The 14,187-nt window shown below is 41.6% G+C and overlaps 1 protein-coding gene across 1 annotated transcript in view; it reads left to right on the top strand.

Annotated features, from left to right (window-relative positions):
- Positions 1-14,187, top strand: part of LRP2 (LDL receptor related protein 2) — a 233,622-nt gene that overhangs the window by 22,864 nt on the left and 196,571 nt on the right. Inside the window, exon 2 of the mRNA XM_053284455.1 lies at positions 12,129-12,236. Coding sequence (XP_053140430.1) covers positions 12,129-12,236 — 108 coding nt within the window. The remainder of the gene's footprint in view (positions 1-12,128; positions 12,237-14,187) is intronic.

The following is a 14,187-nucleotide window of genomic DNA, read 5'->3' as shown; positions in this document are numbered from 1 at the left end:
TAGTTCTTTTAGTATAGGAGTAATATGGTCTCTCTGAGATGACCCAGAGACCAACCTGGCTGCCACATTCTGTACCAACTGCAGTTTCTGGACTATGTATAAAGGCAGCCCCATATAGAACATATTGCAGTAGTTAAGTCTGGAGGTTGCTAGCATATGTACCACTGTTCAGAGCTTGTTTGTCTCAAGAAATGGTCACCGCTGCAGTATCACCCAAAGCTGATAGAAAGCACCTCTGGATGCAGAAGCACTCCCAGACTGCATACCTGTTCCTTCTGGGGAAGTGTGATCCCATCCAGAACCGGCAGATCAAATTTGTCTCCAGAGTTCTGAACCTACACAATAAGTACCTCCATTTTATCTGGATTCAGTCTCAGTTTGTTATCTCTAATGCAGCCCATCACTGCCTCCAGCATTTAGGGAAGTTAAGTCTTCTCTTGATGATGTTGACATGGAGAAATAGATTTAGGTGTCATCAGCATCTTGATAACACCCTGGTAAATAAGTTCCTGGTAAACTAATCTTCTGAAGCATTTGTGATACATGCAAGATTTTTACAGGCAGCTTTACCCTTTCCTTTGGTTTTCAACTTACCATGTCTATTTTTTTAATTCTTCTGTGTATCTTACACCTACTAAGACCTGCAGGTTTCTTTCTTTCCTCTTTACAATATCATTTATGTAGTGACAATTTCCAGAAGGGTAGTGTAGTTAGTCTGTTACAGCAGCTACAGCAAAGCATTTTGTGGCATTTTAAAAACTAACTATTTTATGTCGGCATGACATCTTATTCCATGAATGTTTATGCTGCAAAAAATATATTAGTCTTAAGGTGCTACAAAGCACTTTGCTGTTCATGTGACATTACCAATAAAAACTTAAACATTAGGATTTATTTACAAAAATGCAAGGTAGGCTTTTTATGATTGGGAAAGGGAAAAGATTAGTAATTCAGTTGCAAAACACCACTACCACAATAGTAAACCAATTGCAGTTATATACCACCCCACCTTATTCTCTGTTGATATCCATCTTGCTGAAGTCCTCTTCAGACATTTCTTGCATTCAGGTGTCTGCTGACATGTATTTTTGTGTGTGAATGACTGAATCTGCATTCATTTTAAAAGTGAGCTTGTGGACAGGAGGACCCTTGAAATGCAGGATGCAGATAGGAAACTTATTGCTGTAGGCATGTTCAACATAAAATCTGAATAAATGTTTAACAACATTTTTAACAATGTTTTTAGAAGGTTTTTATCTGTTTTTACACAATAAATTTGAAGTTCTTAAAGAAATAACAATGTGTGTATAAATCTGTATGTGCATACACTGCACACAGAATATTGTACATGCATGGAACATAACATGTGAATAGGACTTGATTTATGATGGGAGTCTTCACAGTTTTAGATTTGCTTGCGTTCATTTATGGACCAGCTGAGACAGAGTTTTGGGAAAGATCTGGAAAGTATCATAAATTAAGTTTTAGGCCTATACTCTACAAATTGGTTTCAGTAGTGATCCAACAATCATTTCCAGTTTTTCCTCAGTTCCAGCCACTCCTCAGTTGCACCATCTCCCTTGGAATTCTTGCATGGAATGTAACCTCTCTTTACATTCCAGCTCCCTCTTTGGTTTAGTGGGATGCTGGTTTAGCTGAGTTACACAAGAATGCCACCACCAGCCTGTCTAAAACAGGTGAAGCAGAGATGTTCTCCCTCAGCCAGTGGGCTTTTTCAAAAATAGTGTCATCCAGCCTCAAAAAGCATGGGCTGAATTAACACCCCCCACCGCCCCCACGCACCCTGAATTCTGGCTCTCATTCAGCTAAATGTGAACAAATCACTATGGGTATGAGACATTAAGGCTATTCTCATGAGCAGCCCAACCTGGTGCTACCTTGGCTGCAAGTCCCAGTTTGAAGCTTGGCCTTGGGTTCAAGTGTGCCCTCCACCCTGGGGCCAGGATAGTGTATGTGTTCAGGCTGCATGCGAGTGCACACAGTTGGATGCCTAGAGCACCCGACTCATGGGGGAATCCCCCAATGCATTATGGGATTCCTGGAGATTGGGACTCCTTTCCCCAGCCTCCAGTGATCTGTGCTGCCAGGAGCAGCATGGATCATGTGGCATATGGTGGCGTGCTGAAGAAAACAGTTACCGTCATCTGGGGAAAGGTAGGTCCAATCCTGCTCCCCCGCCTTCTGCCCTAGCCTTAGGGATTTTGATCTTGAGAATAGCCTTATTCAGTCATGAACGATACTTTACCATGGTAAATGTTTTTAGAGATATCAGTGAAGATGAGCCAGTAGATTCTAGAAGGCAACAGTTATTGATGTAGATGGCTAACTTGCCTGAAGGCTCATATATGGATTGGGAATGTGTGTGGAAATCTAGCCTTAAAGGTATCAGGAAAACTCAACACAGGGACTCTTGTAAGCCATCTTGCAAGCTAGATACTACTAAGATTGGCTTTATTAAGCATCTAAATAGCATCTGCATTCAAAGTGTATACAGTAGGTTCCACATTTTGATAGTACTGGAGAGTCATACTAATGTTTCAATAATAATTATTAAAAATATTTATATACCACTTTTCAACCAAAAATAAAATAAAACTCAGAGCAGTTTACATAGGAAAAGTGAGGAAATGGTTCCTCAAAAGGCTCACAATCTAAAACTAAAACCAAAATAAACCCAAATGAAACAACAAAGGAGATACCAGCAACAGCTACTGGAGAGACATTGTGCTGGGCTGAACAGGAGCAGTTGCTCTCTCCCTGCTGAATATAAGAGAGCCACTACTTTATCTAGTTATTAGGGGCTATAATTATTATGGTCAAATAAAAATGGGAGTTGAGTATGCATTGGTTTTTTTTGGCTGAATCTTGTGCAGTGCAACCCTTTTCTTCATTTTAGCTAATAGTGGATTTCTTTTCTTAGATTACCTATGTGTTGTTCAGTTTTAAAAGCTCAGGCTGCTAGAATGAAAATTAATGTACAGAAAGAAACACAGCACCAAAGTAATTTTAAATAAAATGATTGTTTACTGTGACTTAAAAAATGTTCTACCCCTATCAGTGTAGGAGTAGTTCCAGAGGTACTCTGTTTTCAGCGATACCTTCTCTTCCAAGACATCAGGTATGCTTCTTATCTCAAACAGCCTCATCCTCAGTCCGATAGAATAGATCAGGTCTGCAGACTAGTTCTTTTCCCCTCTTTGGAATGTTGATCTGCCTCCTGTTGCAGCCTTCAGTGTGAGAGTGGGAGGAAAAATGTACAACTAGAAAGATAAGGAAAGATCTTGTCACTTAGTTATCTTCCTGTAGACTGTATATGGCACCGGTAAGTGATTGATACAGTCCGTATTAGTGCAGGGTTTCAAAGTAACTGATGTACTGATGGCTGGCTGGCTTGATGGAAAAGGTATGGTGCCTTAAAGAATTCCTTCAGTGCAGAAACTGTCTCCCATAGCAGCATCACCATTTAAGAAAGGCATGGCTAAAGAATTAGCAACGCACAAAGCTCTGTAGCAGAGATGTGGAAAAATATTTGCAGCTATGTTATTATGTAATAACAGAGTCAGGAACGTACAAAGCTTTGTGAAGTTGCAGCATTAGATCACAATGCTGTGATCTACATCACAATTCTGAACATATTTACAAGTGGGTGTTTTTGCTTCTTTCCTTAGTACAGCAGTGTTAACCTTACAAATGGGAAGCCGCTTAGGGTTGCACGACGTTTTGGTCCTTCAGCTGTTCTTGAACTATAGCTCCCACCATTCTTAGCCACAGTGGCCAATAGACAGGGATGATGGTAACTGTAGTCCGACAACAGATGGAGGACCAAAGTTGTATAGCCCTGAGCTAGATTATTCATGTGGAAAGGAGCCTTGCGTGGCTTCCATCTAATAGTGGAAGAATTCTAGAGTTTCATATGACTTAGTGGGGCTTTGTATTATATTCCTATGATCTATTTTGCCAGATCAACATTTCTTAAGTCAGCAGACATCTCTCTTGTACAGAACAAAATGCCATGAAGCAGAGAAATGATGAAAAGGGTCCAGAATGGGGCATAGGGTGTTTGCTATAGTTGGCTTAGGAATATTGCTAAATAAAAGCACCTTGATAATTTGTGCATGTTCATTTCAATGAAAAAAACCCAACCCATCTGTAGGAATAAAAGTGTATGTAGATAGGCTTCCTCTGTTGAAATGAATGGGTTAGCTGTCCCAGATTGGAAAACTCTGTGTGCACTGGAGCTTGCATGCCCAGCCGAAACTTTTTGATTGGAGCAAAGATCACCATTGCTTTTCTGAGATTAAACAACTAACCTTTCTCTATTTTGACCTAAATCAATTGTGAATCACTGAACCTCTTCTCAAGATCAGTGAGAAGGGCTCCAGTGCAGGCTGCGGGGACTTACCTTCCCCACAGATGATTCCACTTGCGTTGCTGATTACCCGCATGGCCAGGCAGCGAGGAGGGCTGGGATGTGTCGTCTTGTCCCCTGGATCTACCAGGATGCACCGTGCGAAAGCTGCGGCTGCCACACAACCCACTAAACTAGGTTAAGGGAGCGCTTGCTCCCTAAACCTCATTTTAGAGGGTGGCTATAAAGGCAGGTTTGCTGCCGTGGAGTTGCTGGGATTGGCCCGATCCGGGCAGTTCACATGCATGTGCAAAACTGGGCTGGGCTCCCTTAGCCTGGGTTTGCATGTGTGTGTGAATAGCCTCAAAGCCAAGAAACAAATGTAGCTGCAGAAGGGTCATCAGAAGTTGCACGGAATTGGGGATAGCTAGGCTTCTAGGCATGGACCAGCTTGAGAGAGCCTACTAAGCTGAGAGCCAGCACTACAGGGTTTGCCTCTGGGGGATGCTCGGTAGGCCCACCAGGCATAGAGGAATGGCACACTGCTTCTGAGTTGGTTTCCCTTCCTTAAGGGAGAGCTCCTTGTGTGGGACTTGGAGGGCCAAAGTACAAACTATGTTAATGTAACACTAGAGGAATTGATGTGCTTGCTTGTTCTACCTAAATAGGAGCTGCTGGTGGCCTGATCCAGATTTGCTTCGAGAGGAAAGCTCCCATTGGTGCCTGTTGTTGTTTTCCTCCCAGGGCAACTAGTAGCTGGGGTGGGTCCTCATCTGGATTGGGATTGTGGCAGGGCAAAGGGTGAAATCCCCCCCCCATGCTGTGATCTCAATCCTGATTGCCCCCTTCCAGTTTCTATTTAGAAAGAACAGCAAGCATTTTGGCTTTAATGATGAACTTAACATAATCTGTCATCGTACCTAATATAATCTGTAAATTGGGCCCTGAGAGACTGGGAACCCAGTGGGTAATATTCTGACTGGGATTCCACAAAACGTTGCAGCTAGCCAAGTAGTAGGGTATATTTTTGTATGAAATGTTTTAAGTTCCGAAATACCTTGAGACATATGAATATGTGAAAAAAAAAACACACGTAGTAACTTCAGTCCTCATCTTGGAGCCCAATCCTGTTCAGTGAGGCTTACTCCTGAAACACGGGGTTAGGATTGCAGCTTCAAACCTATCTATCTATCTATCTATCTATCTATCTATCTATCTATCTATCTATCTATCTATCTATCTATCTATCTATCTACTGGATAGCTTGGCTACCTTTCTTCCACACAGCGCAAGCTTTCAGCCAAAAGCAAGTTCAGGAAATACCGGTATACCACACCATTCAATCACCTATCTTGTAGGCATTGCTGCCCCCTTGATTTCTTAGGCCTCAGGCCTCCTGCTTCCCAGTCTCCTTGCTTTTCTGGCATCCTTTTCCATACAATCATTCATGCCCGTAGGCCTTTTGTGAAAACAGAAGTTGTAATGGTATACTAACATTTAAGCATTGCCATAGAAGGAAAAAAAGAGAAAAAGAAACACCCTCCTCCTTTTCATCTGCAAAAACAAACCAAAAGTAGCTTCTTTATGGTCAGATGTGGTGGCTATATCTTCTGCAGTGCTATGAAGGTGGAAGAAGGATCCCCCTCTCATAGAGCAGCAAGAGCTGCAACCCAGTCCACAACCCAGTGCATGGGGAGAGGAAAGCTATTTTTGCTTCTCTCCCCTCCCTCCAAAAGCACCTTTTGCTGCCAGGACTATGTTATCGAGGGCTGTGTGGACCCCAGGAACATTTCTGGCAGCGAAAAAGGCTTTTGGAGGGAGGGGAGAGAAGCAAAAATAGCAAAAATAGCTCCCGTCTCCCCATGCACTGGGGTTGTGGAGCAAGACTTCAGTGCAGCCACTCTGTGAGGGTGGAGCCCTTCTTCCGCCCTCATAGTGCTGTGGATTGAAAGATGTGGGCCAGTAGCAGAATAAAGAATTGGTTTTATTTGAAACATACTAGCAATTTCCTAAAGGAATCCTACTCACAGGGCTGTTTGCCCCAAATACATGTCTGGTTTTATCAGCATCTGTCAAAGTAAATCAGAATTTCAATGAAAATTAGCTCATTAGTATTACTTTGTTGGCAGTCTTTGACTGATTCATGTACTGCTTCCCCCCCCCCCCCCCGTTTAAGGGGTTTACTGAAAGTAAATGTTTCCTATAAAGTGGTGTCGGTAATTATTAGCCTTCTAGTGAGTCTAGTTTTTCCTTTAGTGCAGAGGTTATTGTTCACCAGTTCTTTCAACCTTTAGACTGATGAGGTTCGAGCTTCCTTTAGGCCACAATCCAGCCCATAGTAACATGTGCCCATTGACTTCTGTGGATTTTAAAAGCTTGAACTGTGCGTTGGGGTGCTGCTTAACTGTTACTAAGCCAAAGTGATAATGCTTAATTTTGTTCTCAGCATGAGAGTAAGCAGATCAAAGGGAGAAGGGAGGCAACAGGTCCACTATATTAATTAAAAGTCCCCAGTGGAATGACCCAAGCAAGCAAAAACATTGTTTGGGGGAAACCCCGTTGACCCCTGCTCTCGGCTCTGACAACCAGCATGGTGGACACGGGGTTCATAACCTTCCATGTTTTCATGTGCTGTGTAGATGTGGCTAAACTGGCACTTTGTCTGTTGGCCTATACAGAAACAAACATGGGGCAAATTCACATAATAATAATATTTATTTATTTATTTATTTATTTATTTATTTTGGTCAGTTTTTGGGCAAAGACTCAAATCAGATTGTAAAACAGTCAAACCAATTTTGACAATTCCTTACAAATATTAAAACTCCAGCCAGCCTACCTCTATTCTCTGAAAAACATATATTTTTTAAAAAGAACATTTTAATTTTATTCATATGTTTAACCACTTTTAGATTGTGCCTTTCTTCCATAATGGAATTTAAGATGGCATACATAGGGTCCCTAGGGTGTCTCCCATCCAGGAACTAGCCAGACACAGACATGCTTATTCTGGGTTTGTTAAAATATATCAGCAACTTCCTAATGCATGTTTATGTAAGCTAAAACGGATGCTGTTGATTTCAAGGTATGACGCCTGGGCACCCCACTACATTTGTGATAGTGGGAAAATTATAAAACTCATGTTCTTTCTGCCCTGGGTTGTGGCACTAATTGAAATGTGGGTAAAAATTAAGAATTAATTTTAAGAAAAAGGATTAGAAGTGAGCCCTTAATATCTAGGGACTCTGTCTTGCTCTTTGCTCCCCAAGCAGATGTGATGGCAGCAGACCTGTCCCTTTAAATCCAATGAAGTAGATGATCCAGCTTAAAAAGCAAGAGAGTGTATTGTTTAAAAAGCAGGAGATGTGGCTTATCTCCCTACTACTGGAAGTGAATGAGCCCAGCTGGTAGAAGAGCACCTAAGGGGAGGGACTGTGAGGAAAGAGGTGGAGGTGGAAGTTCAGCACCCCTGCCCCCACATCAATTTTGCTCTTTAAATTAGACAAGCATCAACGTTACCTGTGGCAGACTTTCAGATAAAGAGCCAAGTCTACTATAATCTCATCTAATGTGGCCCTCACAGACCTTGGGCATGTTAGCAAATGTAAACAGTAAGCTACCGTGTTTCCCCGAAAATAAGACAGCGTCTTATATTAATTTTAGCCCCCCAAAATGCACTAGGGCAATTAGCGGTACATCAGAAATTACTGTTAGGTCTTACTTTCGGGGTAGGTCTTACTTTCGGGGAAACAGGGTATGTGATTATTTTTTTTAGCCTACTTTCCAGTAGGCTTATGAGATCACCCAGCATTCTGTGTGTCCATGTATGTGTGTCCACCCCATCAACTTTGCAATGCCTGGACCAACATGAACCAAATTGGGTACAGTTGTACGGACACCTCAAAGATGTAGTTTGTGATGATGTCATCTACCCCGATTCAAGATGGCAGGTACGTAAACTTTTGAGGCACAATTGGGCTTACTTATGAACCGCCTAACCGATTTGAACCAAAGTTGCTACAACTGTAGGGATACTTAGGGATGCCTCAGTGTCATAGTTTGTGCTGATGTAATCTACCCCAATCTAAGATGGCAAATGCGTGCAAGTGGGCTAACTTGTGGACTGTCTAACTGATTTGAACCAAATTAGGTACATTTGTAATGAGTGACACACAGGGACACCTCAGTGGTGTAGTTTGTGATAATGTCATCTACCCTGATCCAAGATGGTGAACATGTGAACATTTGAGGCGCAAGAGAACCAAATTTAGTCCAGTTGTAGAGAAAGTGAAAGGAAAGTAGGCAGATTAGTTCTTACTAGAACAACTTTTTTGTCTAGTGATGATACTAGCTTTTTGTTTTTCTTCCTGAGAGGGGTTAATTAGAAGGCAAATATCTTTAGATGGTCAGATTGCTTTTGATCCAAAGACACAGTCTTTGGTCCAAAATACAATTATGCATGGCTGTGCCCCCATTGTAACCACAGATCTTAACCACAAGCAAGAGACTAGACCCCTTTATTATAATGTCTGTTTTTGTATCTACAATACATTTGCGCAGTTAGATATAATTAAATATACTAGGCATCAATGGCTATTGTTTATACTACACACATTGAGCTTACAATTTAATTGCTCTTTTGTTCACAGTTAAAAACATGTATTTAAGCCAATTTGTGACACATTTGAACCTACACATTATTATCCTTTGTTTCTCACCCCAAAGGACTCTTTCCTGCTTTACTGAATAGATATTATTTTATTTGTAGGTGATTGCTAAATGAATAGAAAGCAAAAAATTACAGAAGTGTCAGGCTGTTTTGCATTTGTGTAATATTTTGAGAATGTAGCCTTCAATGTGAAACAAGCAAGCATGGAAGATTGCATTTGGAATGACTAATACCATAATTAAATGAATTATAATAGATTTGCTGATGAATAGTATCAGTGGGCATTGGTACAGCACTTACTGTGTGTGAACGGCTGGAAATATTTTTTTGCAAGCTTAGAATATAAGAGCTACTATTACTCTGGTAAGCTTCAGTCATACTAATGCTGTTCTTCACTTAAAAAATCTTAAGGATAGGGTACTTGAGGATATACATTTTAAAAAAGATAAAATTCACAATCCCTTTGTGTATTTAAAAGTTGTGTGTTGGTTTAAGGTAATGAGTGAATATTGGGATTTATTTATGTTTTTGTATATGCTGTTTCCTTTGAAGCTGCTATACTTTTCTTTGCGGGTGGGGGTGGTGCAGTTATATCTTTTAAACAGCCCAAATAATCTCTCATTTGCAGGACAGAATTCAGTCGAAGGGCCAGAGATTCCAGCATGCATTTGCACATTCCTTCAGGGCATTTTTGCAAGGGAGGTTGTTGTGCTTTTAAAGGTACTTGATAAGAGGCCTGCACCACCAACCCCAGAGCTGCACCACCAACCACCATCATGCATTAGCCTAGAATGTATTTAGGAATACATGTTCCTGTACCACTCTGTACCACCATTTATCCAAGGGAAATATCTGACCATTTGCAGGATACATTATAAATCAGGATGTCACTACCAGACAATCAGATTTGAACATTCCTTGCATAAAGCAGTTTGCCTATGGTATATCCCAAAGGAGTACATCACTTAACTGTATTTATGAGTGGTGATATGCCTGGTTTTCTGTCAGAGCTCGGATAACCTGTTGTCTGTTTATCTCACTGTGAGTTCAAGGATTTACTGGCATCGCCCCTTTCTGATGAGTCGCTTAGTGTAATTGAGAGAGGTAATTTTTAACACTTGGTTAATAAGAGAAGAAGATATTTTTGCTTTGACGGACTATGATTTTTAAAATTTATTTATTTATTTATTTATATTGGCTGTGGCTACTGTCCTTTCAACATTTATAGGTTCTGAAGCTACATGAAGCACAATTTGATTGAATGTGTGCTTAAGAAATATCTACCTGGTGGCCCAGATTTCCTTCACTGTATTGTTAATTTGGCCCTATCCACCCCCAGCACAGTACCTCCAGTGACTGTTGCTGGTGTCTATGTTTCTTTTAGATTGTGAGCCCTTTGGGTACAGGGATCCATCTTATTTATTTGTTATTTCGCTGTGTAAACCACCCTGAGCCATTTTTGGAAGGGCAGTATAGAAATTGAATGAATGAATGAATGAATAAATAAATAAATAAATAAAAAATAATAATTATTATTTAGATCAAGTATCTCCTAATGGCCACAGAAGCATTATTTCCTCACCTTGTGACATTTGGAGGAGTCAGGGGTATTATTGTCTTGTTAGCTTACTAATAATGCAGTGTATGAATAAGGTTTACAGAATCTGGTCCTTCAGCAATTTTCATCATATATGGGGTTAAACAAAGGATTTAATTGCTTAATTAGTCTTTCTACCTATGGCTTTAAAATTATAATATTAAATTAGAATGGAAGATATTCCTGCTTCTCTCAGTGATAAAGTGCCATAAGACTGGTTTACACTTGATAACTAATCCATTGGTTATTTGACACTTCATGACTCTCAGCTGAATGTGTGAACTGTGTGTATTGAAAAACAAGTTGGTGATATGGAAACTTTGTCTGTGGTGATTACTCAGTGATGGCTCACTCAATGTAATCATGTCGTCATGTTGAATTGTCCCTTTGATGTTATGCCATGTGTTTCTGTATAAATGGAAAAATGAAATTTTCACAATAGGTAAATAAGATGTTTTATATTAAAATATGCCGGATGAGTGTTTCTGCTTTACTTGAATAAACAATATGAAGATATATTAATAACCTAAATCGAAATACTCTTTTCTACAGTATCATAGCCCTATTCAGACATTATGTGACCAGAGGCTGTACTCGTGTACAGCCTCCAAGAGTGCGCTAGAATTCCTGCCATGGGCGTCCGGGGGTGGGCGGACAAGAGGATGAAGTTTTCCTCCCTGGACGGAGTTAGTTCCCATTTAATTCAATGGGGCATACTCCCAGGGAAGAGGTTATTGGATTGGTCGCTTTGCCACCCCCCACCCCCACCAGCAAGTCCTGTGGACGCCCATGGGACCTGCCCAGTAGGTCACTCACTCAGTCCCTTAGTGCAGAGATTCTCGTTATTGGACTTCAACTCCCATAATCCCCAACCAAAGACTACTGGGGCTGGGGATTATGGGAGTTGAAGTCCAATACCATCTGGGGACCCAACATTGAGAATCCCTGCCCTAGTGTGTCACTTATGGTTACAGCTGTTTGAAGAGATGAACGCTGTAATCATTATGGCAAATGCTTTTGTGGTCTGCAGGCTCAGGCATTCGAGCTAAATAACTTCTGAATAGGGCTCGTGTCAGTGTGTGTATGGAAACAGTGAAGGCACAGGAAGGACTCATGGATCACTGGAAGGGAAACTTTCAGTTGCCAATATCATTAGCAGGCATTACACCTTTAGATATGAATTAACTGATTATTTTGTAATAAATGACTTAAATTGTTGGTGGAGTTTTTCCTTTGTCATGGTGTGTTTGGCTTCTTGTTAGTAATATGACACTACTAGAAAGTATGAGGCGGTACATAACTTATTGTATGAGATTTACCCCATGTATGAATCGAGACTTGACTTATGATTGCATCCTGTGATGTTGCATTGGCCTCATTGGAAGAATTTCACTCTTCTTTCCCAGAAATATGATATAACTGCAGAAATTACTGATGGCAATGGCATTCACTTCTTATTTAATAAAGACAAACGCTTCGCTGTTTGCTTGCAGGGTGTGAGAGTGGGCAGTTTCGTTGTGGGAATGGCCGCTGTATCCCTGCAGAATGGAGATGTGATGGAGCAAGAGACTGTTCGGATGACACCGATGAAGCAGGCTGTCGTAAGTGGAATTAAGCTAATTTATAATATTTGATCCCTTCCCTAAGCAACTATATAGCTATTCTACTAACCTTTTTGAAAGTAGTCCTTAATTAGCCCAACCCAGTGGGCAGAATTATAAGAAAACAGCCCTGCCACCTCACCTCTAATTCCACTTATATAGCTGGAAGACAGGGTGTTAACATTCTATTCCCTGGCTATTGTCTATTTTGCCTGTTAGGGTCCATAAGTAAGGTTTTCCATTGGCTTTACCAAGTCCACTTCCTCCTCCTTAAAACTCTACCACCACCACCCCTCAGAGTCTTCCTTAAACTGCATCTCTGGGCCAGTTCAAACAATACAGCACACATGAAGAAGAAGTGGGTGAGCAGAGAGCATGCCCATTGGGACGTCCTCCATAGATGTCCTAACATCCTCCCAGTGAATCCCTTGATCATGTGTGGAAGCTGTTCATCCATATGCCACCCCCTGCCCCATGTAATCAAGGAATGCACCAGGAGGGCACTGGGATGTTAATGGAGAATGACCCAATGGGCACGCTCTTGGTTTGCCCCCTTCCTATTGATTGCTTCTCGTCATATCATCTGAACCAGCCCCCTGAGTCTGCAGTCTTTATCTGAGTACTTTATACCTAATTCCTCCTCTTATTTGGTACTTCCGCAACATCCCAGTGAGCTCCCAGTACATACCTTTTATTGCTTGGGGGTGGCTGGCTGTCGGTCTACACAGCCACTCTACATGTGCTTCATATACTAGTTTCAAGTTCACTGTGTGGCATCTGCAACTGCACAGAGGAGGTGTCTTCAAGCATGTGTAAGGTCAGAATCGTGACACTTCTAAAATGATACCTGGAACTCCAGGGAAGTCCAGAGGGCTTACTGATTGGCTGGAGGCTACCAGGAGCTTATTAAAAGCTTATTTAGAAAAAAGCAGCATAGAGAACGCAAGTGTAAAATCTTGCTTAGATGGTGGTTGGCTGAAGAATCTCAGGGGTCTATAGTTATCTAATAAATTGACTGTACATTTGTTCCATGACAGACCATATATTGCATTTTGAATCTTTACAGAATTGCTTCAAATTATTTATTTGGCTGCATAACAAATCTCATGGGTTTGCCATGCTTGTAATCTGATTAAGTTGAAAAATGTGAGTTCAGGGGAAAAGGCTATTAATTTGAAGTGCAAATTAGTACATCAGCTTTGTAGTGCTGGTCCTTTTTAGGAAGACACTTTTTAGGAAGACACTTATGTGGGGACACATTTTTCTCCTCATCTCTCTCTGTGTTTTAATTTGGGGGACTGGAGACGCTGAGGCAGGGAAGCAGTTCTTATGTCCTTTCCGTATTGGGTGTGTATGTGTCAAATACAACATGGATTATAGCATAGACTTAACACTTTTTATGCGGGAATAGACTCTGAGGAATAGACTAAGACTCTGACGGATAGACTAAGACTCTGAGGAATAGACTAAGGGAGCCCAGACTGCTTTGGGGCGATCATGGGCTACAATGGGAGCTGTGCAGCTCCTGGCAACTAGCCACATTAAATCCCCCTCCCCTAAACGAGGTTAACGGAGTGATCACTCCATTAACCTTTTTTTTTTGCTTGTGTGTCACTGTGGCACACAGTGATACATGAATAGACCCCCAACCGGGAGGCTGCAAGCAGCCTCCCCAGCTTGGGGGTCTCTCTCTCCAGGATGCCCCCCACACTTGTGCGGGGCATCCTGTAACTTCTGGGGGCTGTGCAGCCCCCAATCTCTGCAGCCGTGTGGGCAGCTGATCTGGCCACCCAGCAAGGAGGCAGTGATTGTCTGTGGAGAGGTAAGCGCTTTCGGGCTTCCTCCCCGCAGAAGGCGGTAGCCTCCTGCAGCGATCGTGAGGATCGCTTCTGTGGGTTGGATATTGCTGAGTTGGAGGAGGGAAAGGCATCTTATGTGTGGTTATATTAGC

Source organism: Hemicordylus capensis, chromosome 1, assembly GCF_027244095.1.
Source record: "Hemicordylus capensis ecotype Gifberg chromosome 1, rHemCap1.1.pri, whole genome shotgun sequence".
In the NCBI taxonomy this organism is placed as follows: Eukaryota; Metazoa; Chordata; class Lepidosauria; order Squamata; family Cordylidae; genus Hemicordylus; species Hemicordylus capensis.
This window is presented reverse-complemented; position numbering and strand designations above follow the sequence as displayed.